The following is a 16,881-nucleotide window of genomic DNA, read 5'->3' as shown; positions in this document are numbered from 1 at the left end:
TGTAAGATCTGTTCAATGGTTTTGTTAGATGCTTCCACTTGACCATTAGATTGAGGGTAGTTAGGTGTAGAAAAGCGGTGTCGAACGTGAAATTTCTCAAGAAACTGTTTAACCTCCTTGTTCTTAAAAGGCGTACCATTATCAGAAACAAGGGTAACAGGCAAGCCAAATCGAGAAATGATGTTATCCATGATGAAGCCATAAATCATATCAACGATAGTGGATTTGAGCGACACTTCCTCAACCCATTTTGTGAAGTAATCTGTAGTAGTAGTAATAATGAAGACATGACCCTTAGATGAAGGGGGAGATACTTTTCCAATGACGCCCAATCCCCAAGTCTGGAAAGGCCATGGAGAGACCTGACTATGTAGCTCCTGTGTAGGGGCTTGAATCAAGTTTCTATGTTGTTGACATTCGGGGCACTTTGTGACAAAGGCAAATGAATCATGTTCCATTGTTTGCCAATAGTACCCTATGTGGATCAGTTTCTGTATCAGAGATTTTCCTCCAAAATGCCTAACTCCAGAGCCTCAATGGGCTTCCTAAAGGGCAAGGGGGATCTTAGTTTTTTTTAGACATCGCAAAAGAATACATTTGTATGATCTCCTATAAAGCACGTTAGATAGAAGAATGTAACGGTTGACCAACTTCCGAATACACACGCGCAACTTTTGTTGGCGTCGTCAAGAAAAATTTTGGTTTTTAAATAATTGAAAATGTGTGTGAACCATTCCCTCGAATCGACATGGGCACATATAAGATCATCGAATTGAGTTTGATCAGATACGGCTAGAGAGGAGAGGACTTGTACCACAAAGTGGTATTCGTCTTAACAAAAGTCGAGGCCTACAAGGGAAGCAACACTTGCCATTGCATCTGCATGATGATTTCCCTTTGTGAGATGTCGATCGTGTAAGTAGCGAATTGCTTCAGTATGGTCAATATTGAATCCTTATACTGAGACAACTTCAACTTCTTAACACAATAGGCACCCGTCACTTGGTTTACAATAAATTCAAAATCTCCATGGATGTGGATGTTCTTTATTCCCATGGCAATCACAACACACAGTTCTGCTATCAGGGCCTCTTACTCGACTATGTTATTGGTAAAATGAAATTCTAAATTGAAAGAGAGGGGAACTAGCTTTCCTTTGGGTGAGATGAAAACCACACCTGTGCCTGAGCCAGTTTGAGACGTCGAACCATCAAAATACATGTCCCATACGGAGTCCTGGTCAATGATCAAAAAATCCTCATCGAGGAAGAGGTCTAAGGTGGGAAAAAACTTGTCTAAGGGAGCGTCAACTAACTGATCGACAATGACTTTCCCCGTGATTGACTTCTGAGTTATGAAGTGCACGTAAAATTCAGAGAGAAACATCACCCACTTGGCCAACCTTCCTAAGAGATCAAACTTTGCAAAGAGGTTCTTGAGGATGTCATTCTTAGTAATGACCCGTGTTTCTGCATGGAGGATGTAGTGTCTCAACTTTTGAGTCACGAAGACAAGAGCTAAGCACTGTTTTTCCATAGCAGAATATCGGGTATCGTATCCTATTAAAGTGCAGTTGATATAATAGACTACTCTTTCCCGCCCTTCATCATTGTGTTGGGATAATAATGCCGCCAAAGCATGAGATGAGGCTGAAATATATAGGAAGAAAGGTATATCAGACATAGCCGACATTAGGATAGGAGGATTAGCTAGGTAATCCTTGATGGAATCAAATGCCTTTTGACATTCGTCATTCCATTTGAAATAGGTATCTTTCTTCAGCAATCATGTAAAAGGGAGGGCATGATCAACCAATTGTGCCACAAATTGACGAATGGCTTGTATCTTCCCTTGCAAGCTACAAAGTTGAGAGATATTCTTAGGTGGAGGCATGTTCACAATGGAATCGATCTTATTGGTGTCTATTTCAATTCCTCAATGGGAGACAATGAATCCTAGGAGCTTCCCAGCATCAACACCAAAGACACACTTAAGAGGATTCAATCTTATTTTATACAACCGAAGCCTTTCAAAGACCAGAGGGAGATTTTCAATATGCATTTCACGTGCTAAGGATTTTACCAAGATATTATCAACATAGTCTTCTAAGACCTTATGGGTGAAATCATGGAATATCAAGGTCATGGCTCATTGATAGGTCGCTCCTGCATTCTTCAACCCAAATGACATGATGACATAGTAAAAGTTCCCCCAAGGGGTTGTGAAAGTAGTTTTATATTGATCTTCTAGGTTAATACGGATTTGGTTATAACCTGAGAAGTCGTCCATAAATGAGAGTAAAGAATACCCCACGGTTGAATCCATGATCATATTAATATTCAAGAGAGGAAATCCATCCTTGAGGGAGGCTTTGTTCACATCCCAAAAAATCAATGCAAATACAAATATGACCATTGGGTTTTCTAACCGGAACAATGTTCGAGATCCAAAGTGAATAGTCAATGGGGCAGATAAAGCCATCTTTTAGGAGCTTCTCTATCTCATCCTTGAATAATAAAGCCACGTTAGGATTCATCTTTAGAATATTTTTCTTCATCGGCTTAGCGTCAGGACTAAGCACAATGTTGCGTACCGCAATGGACTCATCAATGCCATGTATCTCCTTGTAAGACTAAGTGAAGATGTCAGGGAATTGATGTAGTAAGTTGGAATATTCTTTGAATTATTTGGAGGAAAAGCATTTTTCCACTTTTATGATCTTGTCAAGAGGCTTATCTCTCATGATGACATTAGTAGTTTCTCCACTAAGGAGTGTACTACAGTCTTCTAGATGAGGAATAGACATTTGTTCCCCATTGTGAGATAGAGGTACCCCTTGCGGAACACATTCCCCAAAGTATGCCTGAGCATTCAAGCAATACGAGAATCAACATTTATGATGGTAAGAAGGCGGCCCATCGTATGCACCCAAAAATTCCTTCAAGAATTCTTCCAAAGAGAAAAGATCCAAGGGAATCTCATTAGGTGATACACTAGCATCGATGAGTTTTGAATGAACAAGATTTAAAGGAAGGGGATCGACCAAAATCATGTTAACAGTTAACCATGCTTTCGCCTTTCAACTTGTATGACGGTATCTTGGTCCAGTGTTGTTGTGACGAGGTTCGAGCTCCAAAGGAATCTAAATACCTTGTTCATTAGGTCCACAACCCTTTCCATCATACCCAAGCTAAGACAAAAGCTTGTATCCAAGACCATAGATGTTTTTTAATTCTTTAAATGATGGTGGTTTCATATAGAAAAGGTGATCAACATGATAAGCATCACCTAGCTTCATAGATGCATAATCATCTTTCGTATCTGAGGTGAATGAAATCTTAGGAAAACTTAAGTGGACGAGATCTACTTTGTACTCACCAACATGAGACTCGGTAAAATCCAAAGAACCCCAACCGTCACCTAAACATGCATTCACTTTTGGAGGTGATTTAGCTGGGGAAGGTTTTACGGGTGTAGACTCTAGCATTTTCACCTTGGGAGTATCTGCCTTTGGGGATTTTTCTTTCAAAGAATCCAACTTCTTAGGTGATCTCTCCTTTTTAACAACTTCCTTAGCGACCTCTTCCTTCTTGCGCTCTTCATTTTTAGGGGATGAGATAGAAGCAAAAGTCACGATCGAAGAAGACAAGGTGGGTACATAATTTTCAAATGAAGGTGTAACAAAAGCTTGATCGACTGCAGCTATTTGACATAACTGCATAGCCTTAGGATCAGCCTTAACTATGATAACCTAATTATTAGCCACGAACTTCACAGATCCATGAAGTGTAGATGAAACATCTCCCAAAGAATGTAGCCATGGTCTGCCTAAAAGAAGATTGTATGATAAAGGGCCTGGCATAGTGTGCACAAGGGTTGGAATAGTGATTGGTCCAACCTTCAAGGACAACATGACAACCCCAACAATGGTCTTACCAATGTTATCGAAACCTCAGATGAACAAGGAGGAGGATGCCAAAGAATTTGGGTCCACCTTGATCTTTGGTAACAAGTATAAACCACAAACATTCAGTGTTGAACATGTATCAACAAGCGTTCATCTAATACCAACGCTATTCACATGAACAATGATCATTAATGGATTTGCTAAATTCCTCACTTTGGGAGGTGGGAGTTCATGCAGATAAAAGGTGATATTCGGCGAATCCACACGAATATGATCCATCAGCGCATTCACATCAGTCTATCTCATAGATGAAGGTATCAAAATTCTTTGCAAAGCTTCTTGTAGCATACCTTGATACATCAGGGCGGTTTGAAGCAAATCCCAAAGTGAGATCTTAGCCAGAGTAACCTTAAGTTGCTCGATAAGATCATAATCACTTGGTTGCTTGTCCACCAACAAAGGTGCCTTAGGAAGGATAGGTTTAGAAGGTGGTAGAGAAGTTTGAGGTGGTTCAAGAACTTGTTTGTTATTCTGAGTGTTATATGTGTGAGAAATAGTATTATAAGATGATTGCATGGATTGCATGAATCTCGTATATAAATCAGAAGCTTCTCCCTTGAAATATTTTTGATTAATGCTCGACTCTCTTAGGAGAAGGACTTGCCGCTATCACATGGATGTAAGGTCTCTTAGGCCATTGTGGGGACGCAGAGACAACAATGACATTCACTGGCCCTTCATTTTTGCATGAGGATGTCATGGAGGATAACTCACCCTTTACATCTCTTTTAGGAGAAGGTGCTTCAAAGAAGTCATCCAAGACTTCATCCAACATATCAAAATCATCCTTCGAGAACGCCTTATCAAAGGCGTCGAACTCTAAGAGGAAAAAGGTCTGACATTGAGCATTCACGTCAAGTTCACCAAATTGTAGGGGAGGAGATTTTCCCCCTCCAAGATGATTAATCTTAGAAGGAAAATCATTTTGCCGCTACCTCTTCGAACTGGCACTAAGATGAGCCAGAGAATAACAAATAACTACACTAACTATGCTATAAGAGATAAATAACAAAATTATAACGCAGAAACAGTAAATACATAGAAACTAAATTCATAGGATGACACAATGTTGAAAGAATGTTATACCTTCCATTCGAGAAGCTCTCGGGTTTCAGACGCTAGTGTGGGGTGCGGACACCAACGCGACGCGTTGTAGTCCATACGTCCCACAGACAGGGAAAAGTCCAAAAAGAAGCCTACAAGTGATTTCTTGCACGCGAAACCTGTTTGTCACCTGCACACACACCGAGATGGGGAAAATTGTAGGAGCTCTATAGGGGCTTGCCTCGGTCAGACCCTCATTTAGGTGTTTCCACCGCCATAGACAACCAGATAGATAGATTGGAAGGATAAATTGGAAACTTGGAAATATGCAAATAGAAACTATGCTACGCTTAATGGAAGCAAACCCCTATTGCATGCATTAAATATTGGGAATATTAAAAATATAAGAAATAATGAATGCACCTAGATGATAGATAAAATCAACAATGCAAAGGACCCATTGCATGTAAGTAAAATAGATAAAAAAGAAAACGAGATGTGAAGCCAAACCCCTCTTTGTTGAAGATACGAGCCTGGCGAAGCCAGTGATAGTGTTTGTTGGTAAGAGCCACCACAAGATGGTTGTAGCTTGATATTGGTAGAGTGTATGTCCAAGAGCATGAGGAGAGAAAGAGATCAATGAGAGTGCAACCAAAGTCTAAGAGCCAAGAACCCAAATTGGGAACCCTTCAAAATGAGCTAGGAAGGGTTCTTAAAATTCGAAGAGGTGCAGAGAGCCGTTACGACGAAACGTGAGCCAAAGGACACGCGTCGGCTAGCGTCCATCTCTCTGCCAGATTCAAGATTCTACCAGTTTTTTGAGACGTTAGTGCAGCGCACAGATGTCCCCGTGTCACGCTTTCGTCCATCCAAAAATAGGCCCAAAGGGGCTTTCAAGGCATTTCGAGGCACTTTGTTTTTCGAGCCCATGATGCCAAAATAATATGATTTTGATCATAGAATCATCATAAATGCACTAGGCGTCATGCGTAAGTGTCATAAATGCACTAGGCGTCATGCGTAAGTGTCATAAATGCACTAGGCGCATTTTAGGACACTACAATAACCATGGGCTAAAACCATAAAACCAACATAAGCACTCCATTCTATAGTCCAAACAACTAGTGTATCTTGTGTATCTCCTTGTGACCAGGATGTCCATACTCATCCAATGCGAACACTTCCCACTACACATGACCACAAGGTAAAGGAACAAAACCACCAAAAAAGAGGATGCATGCATATTATGAAACTTCATGAAGATCCATAAGCATGAGAAACATGAGCTCCATATGCCCAACATAGATCACATTGATAATATCCATGGTTTCCAATTTCACAAATCTACAAAATATAGTTTACTCACAAAATATTCATTATAGCCCCAAAAGTCTCCAACATCCTTTAATTCATTCTAAATGATTCCCACAAGCTTTCCAAGCTAAGAAACCAAAAAATAAAGGAATACCCAAAACCAATAACCTTCAACTCTAATACCAAATGTTGGGAAACAAACATGTTCAATACCAAAGATTGTGAAAATCAATCTCTATCCAATAAATTAATCAAAGAAAAAGATTCAAGGCTTGGATAGTAGCAACATGAAAATATGAAACTTGTATGCAAGTCTAAAAATTAAGTTTCCTTAATTGTGGAAAACCCATGATTAGATCCTTCTTTATGATGCCAAAAATCAACATGTTAACCATGCTTAATATGCCTATCTTATGTGAAATTCTAACAACAATAAATAATAATTAACACCAACATAAGAAAGCAACAATAAGGAATAAATCAACAACATAAGATCCACACATAACACAAGATTTGTGTGGAGAAACCCTTGCGAGGAAAAACTCCACCAAGAAAAGAGGACAAGCTTGTATTAACAACAATAAAAGTGCTTACAATACAATCATTTCCATTCTCCTCTTCACCTCCACCATAGTAGCACCTATGTACATTTGAACAACCTCCTATGCCTCTCATCCATCCTTCATTCCTTTAAAGAAAACTACATTCAATTTTTCCCCATTTTGTTGCACATAAGAACTACACCCAAAGGTTGAATATATAGAATGACAATAACTCCAAAACCACCAATAAAGGTGATAATCCTGAAAATGACCATGCAAAAAAATTTCATGCCTTAGGCAGAATATTGGTCATTTTGATTTTACTTGGCTCTTTGTCTTGTATTTTTCAAGCTAGGGTTTAGGTTTATGTCATCTAGTTGCATCTCATTGTTAGAAAACCCAAAATGTCTTATAATCTCATGTTACCTTTTTTCACTTAAGTCTAAGGGTCTAAGAACATCGACGGGGCCTCTTTTATTTCCTAGGCATTAATTAGTTCAGCAACCCCTTATATTTTCCTAGGTTTGCATTTTAAATTTTCCTAGGTGCATGATTTTTCCTAAGTTCAACATTAATATTTTTGTTGGTGTCTTTGTTTAACAGTCGAGTTACTAAAAGTTCATACTGTTTGCACGTATTTCAATGGATGGAGATCTTTAAATATTGGTCAAGAAGATGCTCAGTCATTAATTGGCTAAAGAAGGTGGACATCGTGGTCGAGAAGATAAAGCTCGAGTAGATCTAACGGTTCTCGCCACCCCGCGGTTGAAGATGCTTGGTGGCTATGGATCGCGACTTCACGAGATGATACCACGTGTCCAAGGCAGGCCAAGGTATGTCAGAAGGTGGGGGCTGCTGGCTGAGGTAAGGTGGAGGGTGAGTTGGAGGTGTCGTGTCATAGCTTTGACGGGCCCGCTTGCCACATGTGATGGTCAATGTCAGATTGACCACTATTATTCGTGTGATCTGCCAGCAAGGAATTAATCAACGGTGGAGATTCAAACTTAGTTCAAATGCACTTTTGATCCATTTCTTCGCTTGTGCGAGCAATAATGGCAGATGAAACAGTGATACTTCACTCCAAGACGATAATAAAAGCATTTTCAAAGCCATTTCTCACTCACAAAGCGATTCAAAGGTGATCAGAAGTTAATTCCTGAGCAGAAGAAGATTGATACGAGTTCTCGCAATTCAAAATTGGGTTTCATCTAGTGCACACGAAGTTGTAAGTTGCTAAATCCTTCTTTTGTGTTTTCAGAGCTATTGAAAGTGCAGATTGTGTGGAATTGTATTGAAAAAGTATTGAATTTCTTTAGGGTTTTGAAATTTAGTAGAACGGGTGAGAATTCGCACTCTTCATTGTTGAATTTGATAATTTTGTGTTAAGCCCTAGTTTCTCCTTTCCTTTGGTGGGTAATTCTTAGAAGCCCTAGTCAAATAGGATGGCTCCCCTGCGAAACCACTCAGGACAAACAGAGTATCTAAAGAGGAATTTGTTTGATGATTTTCTTGATCAATTGAAGCCCTCAACAAATGACAAATATCAGGGGCAAAGACTTGTACAAGGCAAAACCCTAAGGGGAGGATTAACTGATAAGGCATATAACATCGCGGATGCTAGGGTACCAATGACTAGGGTGGAATTGTTTAAGTTGTGATATGGATAAAGGAATTTGCAATCCTTGTTTTCAAGTGCCTGGCAATATGACTTGGGCAGGTTAGTGGTGCCCAATGTATTCATGGATGTCGACCTCCTTAAAGTTGTTGCAGATATATATGACCCCATTTCTAGAGTTATAAGGGGAAATGAGAGAGAAGTTTTGTTGACAATTAGGAAGGAGGAATTTCAAGAGATTTTTTATTTCTATGAACCTTATGCTGCCTTGATTCAGATAGATTTGAATGAACTAAAGGCAAAATATTACAGAATGAAGGGTTTTATTAGAGCTAGCCTCCTTCCAGCTCATTTGGCAAAAGTAGGAGATACAACATATCATATTAGCCCTAATTCAGAAGAGCCCTTTCCTATTGGTGCTTTTGCCAAATATTTGTAGGCCACTTTCTTCTCTATATGCCAGGGTTTAGGGTTCAACCCTATTACAGTCATGCCACCTAATTTTATGTATATGGCCATACAAATTCAACATTTAGATTTTACAGTGGTTTTTGACTTTGTCACGTACCTTGAAGAAAAGATTCATGAGGGGTTACAAGATATTGAGAATGGTGTATTTAGCACTCATTTCGATTGGTATTCATTGTTGATGCACATGTTTTTATATAGAAATGCAGATTATTTTGAGGGTACCATGAATCTCAAGAGAACAATTGACAATATTGAAGTGTCAGTGTAAATTTGGAGTATGGACATGTCTTGGGAGAGGCATGAAGCAAGTTTTGTCAGGTTTGATAATAGTTTTGCTTCTAGATTGAGGGAGAGATTAACAGTGAATCCACCAAGGATTCCCACACAGTTGCATGATTTTGTAAGACCAAAGGAAAGGTTGCCACTTTTGAAAATTGAGCACAACTAGGGGGACATTATCCTTTATCCTGTTAGTACAGTTATTAGAGTTTATGGTTTCCCTGGCCAACCATGTGTATTGCCTTTTAATGTTCCTTTGAGGTTAGGTTTTGTTGAAGTACTGTGGCAAATAGGTTGTATACATGATAAAGAGTTGAAGGGTAGAGGCAAAGGGACTATTTTCCCTAACTATATTGTCATTCCCTACTTTGTCATTATAAAAGGAGGATATGCATATTTTGACAAGCTTTTTGCACCATATCATCTAGGGGTTAGCATAGTCAAACATAGTGACCCAGAGGGATTTTACAATGTTTTTAGGGCAAGAATAAAAGGAAGCCCATTACCCCATGAGCACAATTTCCCTTAGGATATAATAAGAAATGAATTTGATTTCATGTTTTAGGATTGGAGGAAGGAGAAATGGACATCTTTTAGGAAGCTATGGGATATAGTACAGAAAATGGATCCTAGTTATAATCCATTAAAAAACTTGTCTCCATTTTGTGCCAAAGTAGATTTTGTCATGAACAATTTTGATGAACTAATTCTTGCATTAAAGGAAAAGAGAACCAGACTAGAGGAAGTTCATGGCCGACAAGTTGAGAGAAGAAATGTGCAGCAGCCTACACCCATCACATCGAAAGAAGCAGCCCTGATTCACCAGATGAGAATGAAACAACCAGGTTCACCTCCTCCTCCACCTCACATAACAATTGAGCTAGTAGAAGGTAGACCTAGCTATGTGCCTCCTCCAAAGGGTGGTATTGTAATAAAAGGGGTAAGAGAAGAAGCAAGTAGTGAAGAGGAGAGTAGCGGTGATAGTGGAAGGTTGGTGAGAAGAAAAGGAAAGAAGCTGATGAAGACAAAACCACCCCCAAAAACACAAGTAAAACCTTTTAAAGGGGTCAAGATCATTGATCTTGAAGAATCAGAGAAAAGTCCTTCACCACCTCATGTGCCTTTTTCACCTCCAAGGCAGGTTGAAGAACAATGAGAGGAGCAGCACATGGACTAACAACAGGAGGAAGATACCATTGTAGTGACAAATACATAGATGTAGATTGGTATTCCTCATGTTCCACCCACTTTATAATTAGAGCTTACTCATTTGGATATTCAGGGTAGAGCCTTTAGAGATGCCAAGAAGGAGGCATGTGATAAATTTCTTGAAGATGAAGCCTTTGTAAGAAGCCCGGCCTTCCTGCAATTTGTATAGAAAATGAAGATAGAAGAATACAAGAGAAGAAGCGCTAAGAGAAAGGAAAAAGGCTAGACATGTCTAATCAGGAAAATCGGGAGGAGGTCAAAAATGAAATGATGGAAGAATTTAAAGGAATTATCGCAGATGAAGGTAGGATGATCATAAACCAAGCCTGAGTCTTAATTTTACCAGAGTGGGATATAACTGATGTCGTGGCCTTTGATGCAATCATAAAATCAAAAGATCAACAATTCAATTCAGAGGAAGAAGCAAGGTTGGCACTGAAAGGGTCTAAATTTGTAGATGATTATGCAACCTTGGCAATATGGGCACTAGAACAAGGGCCTAGGAGGCCTAATATCAATGATATAAATCCAAACTTGAGGGGAAGTCTCATTATAAAAAGAGCCTTTGATACATCAAATATTGAGGCCTCAAAGTTAGCTGTTGATGTGGCCAAATTGGTTCATGAAACTTCAAAGAGGGAGACTAAAGAAAAAGAGGAGCTAATGAAGAAGTTTGAAAAGCTTTTCAATGATTATAATGCAGTTCAACAAAGGTGTGTGGAGCTGCAAACTAAGGTTCAACTTATTGAGCAGAGACAGATAGGAGCATCTTCTTCAACTCCTACAATTGCATCAGTCACACCAACGTCTAGGTCTCCATCTGTCTCACATGTACATACAACAATTCAATTCGACAGTGAGACTGATTTTCCAACTGCACCATTAGTGATAAAGAGCCTTAACCCACTAGATCAACTGACCCGACAAAAGCCCAAATTTTGGAGAAAGTAAATGAATTTGAAAATAATTTAAAGGAGTCATAAGATCAGTCTGCCATTAAGCAAAAGGAGATATTTAGCTTAGTGATTACACATTTGAATGAGAAGGTGGACAGTAGATTAAATAACATTCATTCTTTATATTCTTTATTGTTTAATGCTATTCAAAGTTTTGACAAAGATAAGAAAGTGGCCATCCCTTCATTTACAAAATGGTTACAAAGGGGAAATCAACTCAGAATAATGTTAATGGTTTCCAAATACCTTGCTGAGAGACCACCCACACTTCAGCCAACCTATTTGTTGGTAAAATCAATGCAGGAAGCACAAATGCTATCAGAAATATAGAAAGAAAAATAAGGAAGTTGATGAGAAGTTACAATGAGTTGAATGAAACACTCCTGCCAGGTATTGAAGATGAAAGTGGAGCAATTAAGTCTTTACAATTTTGGAGAGAAGAGGCAGAAAGAGTCATCAACACTGAAATGGACTTGATTTGTGAGTTAGATACTAGCATGTTGGAGGACAACATAGACAAGATAATATGTACAAGAACATTTTTTGAGTCTTTTGAAAGAGAGGCAAATCAAGTGGTAGTTAAGTATACTCCGTACATAGCAAAAGCTGAAGAGATTATGAATTTCAAAGGGGCATCAAACGAAGAATATGGCGAATGGAGTAATACTTACTTAAAGGAAAAGTAAGGATTGTGAATAGTTAGTTAGGTAATTGTTTGATGTAATAGTATGGCAGGCGGTTCTGTTCCTTTGCAATAGTTACTTTTTGGACAAGAGCAACAACAAGGTGGGCCCATACCAGATCTTCATCGGCAACAACAAAAAGGGAAAAGGTGCATAAAGTGCTATGATTGAATCAGTTACAGATTTTTTGGTCTTGGTTTTGACGTTCCTTAAATGAAATATTTTGTAATAAAATTATGGGTAACCAATCATCTTTAAATGACAGGTGTCTCCTCTGGCCCGTGGCTTGTTTTGCTCCCTTATTTTCTATAAAAGGGAATTCAAGGCCAAGAGATAGGGTTCTGAATTTGATATGTGTATTGAGTCTAGCTAAGCCAGAGTCACAGGTCCCATGCAGTAGATTTAAGGTGAAATTGAGCAAATTGTAAAGATTTTGCAAAGCGAAATAGAATGAGTCTTGTGTCATATTTTATGCAGGTTTTGAAGGAATGAATTGTATATTGTTTTATGGCAGATATAGCATTTGAATAAATAGAATTCAAGTTCATTTCTCTCCAATGTATGATTCTACTATCTTTTGAATGAAAGTGGATCAATGGTCTCTTTCTTTCAGTGCATTGTTGTGATGTATGTGATTTGTGTTTATGCTTTGATCCAAGGGATCGATTAAATGCTTGAACAAAATTTCAAAGTGGTAGGGTTTTTGCAAGGATTTTGATAAGTAGTTTAGGCTTGGATCATAGTTGAGATGTATTGTAAGGCAATATATTCTTAGATCAGTATGCTATCAGATAAATTCTGCTATAATTCACCTTATATTTCATGAATTCGACTCCCCAATGGAATAAGGCACTGGTCACAACTTGTTTTAAGTCTTTACAGTCAGTTTGTGCTAATTTCGCTTGTATTTACTGCAAATTATTGATTATCATAATACATTTTAGTTTTTGTATGTTATTTCATGTTTTATCCCTCTCATGCTCTAATAGGTTGAGGATCACTAAAGAATTCGCCATTCTTGAACATTCTCCCTCTTTGTTGAGCCTTTATATGAGATTGTCTGCTTAGTTTTGGTGTAATTTGTAAATATGGCACATAGATTATAAATTCACCAAAGGATCTCCCTCCTAAGTCTTGTCGAACCCAAAGTGTAGAAGGATTAGCAGAATCCTTGTCATATGTTGGTCCAAGTTCTTGAAAATATTGATAATTGGAGTTGGCTTCTCCATAGATAGTCTGGAGAATCAACTTGGTTTATGCCTATTGCAGTGTAAACCCCATTTGGGGCACCAACAAAAGGTTCTCAAAGAAGACTCTTCATTACTCATGACAACAACTCTTTGAATGCCTCCATGGAACTTGAAAAGACATTGATTTAGCTTTCAATATCTTCCCTCCAAATTATTTTCCCAATACATCCTAAGGTGCCTTGTGACACTTTCCAAGGATGTTGGAATCATGTCATACGATATACAAGGTATGTGGCACCTTAATCCAAACACTCCTAGGTTGTTGATTGTCTCTAAGGAGGGAATGCATTCTCTAATGGTTGATGTGATGCTTGATATTTACCAATGTTTGTTGGTGAAATTATTTATCTCTAAGGAGGTAATGCATTATCTATGGTTGAGCCTATCTCTTGCAATTCTTTCTCTTACCAATATTTTATAAAAAAGTGATGATCAAATCCCAACATGAACTATACTCAAGAGATCCTCAAGTGGATTGAAGGCCCAAAACCAATGTTCATGAAATGCCTAGACTTGTCAAGAAACAAGGGTTAGCTTTGAAAGATATTTTCTTTCTCTTGAAAAAATACAAAGATTAGCATAAAGTAACTTTTCGGTGTTTTTAAAGTTCCAATTGTTACCATCATTTTTAAGATCCTTGGATTCATGTTTTGAAATGTTGAGGACTTGTTAAAGCTCTTATGGAACATTATCCTTTAATAGGCAAAAGTCTACTTTTCTTTTCCTCCAATACGAAATTTGATTTTAGGGTGATCTATTCTTTTAATGCTAGAAAAATTGGAAGATTGTATGATATTTTTGGCAAGGGTTCAAAGAAATCCGTTTGATTCAATTCAAAGGCTGTTAACATTTATTTAAGTTGCTCCCAAATATTTTGTGAAGCATAATTCAACGTAGTTCGATGTAGTTACAAGAAAGTTGAAGTGAACTGTTTACAGACAAAATAATTCATATTGTATCATTATTAAATCTAATGCTTTATCATTTTTAAAAATGTGTCATGTTTTAGGGTTTAATAATGATTTTCCTTATCATTTACGTCATCTTTTGTCTATTTTTTGACGACGGGAATCTTAACATCTGCAGAATCAACCAAGCCACCTTCAACCCCCAGCCCCCTCATTAAATAAAGGGGACCAGATAAAGCACCTACCATGTATTGAATCATGGACCTTGAGGATTCAATCCTAGGTTGCACATTGAGCGCCAACTGAGCAGCTTACCACACAAGGATACACTTTAAGGATAGTACCAAACTCATTTTAGAAATGTGTGGACCAGTCTCATGCCCGAGATGCCTAGAAGTGGATCCATAAACTACTCTATTTGGGGACGGTCCTATGGCTTGATTTCATTACTAGATTTTGTAATTTTTACAAAGCCTGTATTTTGTTTCAGCTGTAGAAAGTTAGGAATTGTGTTATTTTCTATGGTACATGAGAATGCACCCCACCCCTCCGACCCCGTCCCCTGAGGCATTTTGAGGATGGTGGAACTTTAGGGGATGTCCAGCAGCAATGACAGTAACAACTGTAGAATAGCAGCAAAAAATATATCATGATTCAGATTCATAGTTAGTGATATAAATTATATAACAATTCATATTAACAGTAATAATTTGGATTTATGATTTCATTGTTAAAAAATCATCAAACTTCGAAATTCTTGATATGGTATTACAGTTATTAATGCCAATTGCAAATGAGATTGCATTTCTCATGATATAGTACAATGTGATATTGTCAGAAGTACAAACAAACAGTTTCTCTTTGGAACGTGGTTGGCATGCAAGTTCCTGCAGACATCATCCAACGTCATTTTAACATGGCATGGTACATTGCTGCTGGTATACTACTGTTCATTAACTTCTGGAAATTTGACTCTCCATCTCTCTCTATGCATATATGTATGTGCATATGTATACGTATGTGCGTACATGCATTATGTACATTATATACGTGCACACACATAATTTTCATATATATATATAAATATATGTAACCATCCCCCCAAAAATGGCCCATGGATTGCCAGCCCTGAAACACGTCCTGCAGTCCCCATCCTGGCAATGCAATGGAGCATAGGTTGTTTTTAATGCTTATACAATTGATATAAGTTTTTCTCTTACCAAGAAAGCGTGCTCGCCTCTACTGACTTTCAAATTCAATCACAATCAAAGAAAATTGCACTTGAATTCCGGCACTTGCATGACCTCCTCAACCACTGGGGGGATGCTCCTTGCACCATGAGCAGGGTACTGTCTAACAGCGTTCCTCAACACCACCATTAACTCCATGCCCACAGATATTCTCTCAGTCAGGATTTGGTTCTAGCTGCACTCCATTGCCTCAGGGTCATACTTCTAGCCAGATTCAAAGTGATGTTGAGGCAGTCGTCAGGACTTTGCTGCCAAGTTGGGAGGTTTTAGTTCTGTTGTGCAGGATCTGCACGATGCACGATGGTTGGACAATCCTCCTCTGCCTAGCATCAGAGCATGTGCTTAGTGTGAACCTTTTATTATGTACTCTGAATGTTTTTATGATTACCATATGATGCTCGAAAGTTATGATCTACTGCAGCTATTGTCTCCAATCACGCATTTGGTGAGGCTAATATTTAGAATAATTTCATTAATGATTAAAACCGTCATAGACCAGTCCAAAAAATAGTCATTTGAAAAATATAGCCCATAATGCTTTGTTGAATAAAATCAAATACTACCATAAAATCAACTTGACAGATCCCAATTGATTAATGCGCATGTGGATGTTTCTGCTTATGTTTATAAGCTAGTTATATGTTATTGCTCTAGAATTATCTGTTCACGTTATTTTAACCATATTTTGTGTGACTATTAATCACAACATATATATCAAAGATTCAAAACTGTTGAAGGCACTTAATTTCATTCATGTTTCTTCTGTCCAAACTATTTACAAGAGATAAGTTTATTCTTCATCTGAATCCTGAATAACATGTGTGATCTTGCGCTTTCGTCCATTATTTGTGTTCTCTTCCAAGTCATTTTCACTATCAGATTTGCATTCATCATCAACTACATTACCTTCAGAAGGAACATCCAATATTCCCTCTTCTTCCTGTCTTAGAGTTTCGTCTTCAGATACATTTTCTGTGACGGGAGCATCTGATTGATTTGGTTCTTCAGGCTGATTGTTTTCATCCTCCTTTTTTTTCTTACCAGTATCTATTATCTTAAAATCCCTTGCAGTACTGCGTTTGGCATGTCTCAGCAAGTTGACTTTAGTGAGTTTGCTAAGCTGGATGAGATATTTTTCATAGTCCTCAATATAGAAAATAAGATTGGGAATAGTTTTACATTCCCTTTTGATTTTGTTGACCACACCTTTTTCTTGTGAATTCTCTTGTTGGTCCTGCAACCATCCCAGCAAACTGTTAAAACCCCACAATCCTCATCCTAGCAAGTAAATCGATTTCTCAGTTAAACAATAAGAAAAAAGTTTAAAAATAGAAATTGAAAATATAAGGCTCTCCAAAGATTTTACATAGTCTAGCCTTTAAAAGTCAAGATG

The 16,881-nt window shown here is 38.1% G+C and overlaps 1 protein-coding gene across 1 annotated transcript in view; it reads right to left on the bottom strand.

The window, feature by feature from the left end:
* Positions 1-16,097: 16,097 nt before the first annotated feature.
* Positions 16,098-16,881, bottom strand: part of LOC131044666 (uncharacterized) — a 101,697-nt gene continuing 100,913 nt past the window's right edge. The window contains exon 14 of the mRNA XM_057978037.2: positions 16,098-16,722. Within this exon, the coding sequence (XP_057834020.1) occupies positions 16,279-16,722 (444 nt within the window). The 3' untranslated portion in view covers positions 16,098-16,278. The remainder of the gene's footprint in view (positions 16,723-16,881) is intronic.

The sequence above is a fragment of the Cryptomeria japonica genome, chromosome 2 (genome assembly GCF_030272615.1).
Source record: "Cryptomeria japonica chromosome 2, Sugi_1.0, whole genome shotgun sequence".
In the NCBI taxonomy this organism is placed as follows: domain Eukaryota; kingdom Viridiplantae; phylum Streptophyta; class Pinopsida; order Cupressales; family Cupressaceae; genus Cryptomeria; species Cryptomeria japonica.
Note: the sequence above shows the minus strand (reverse complement) of the source record. Positions and strands in the feature narration are given on the sequence as shown.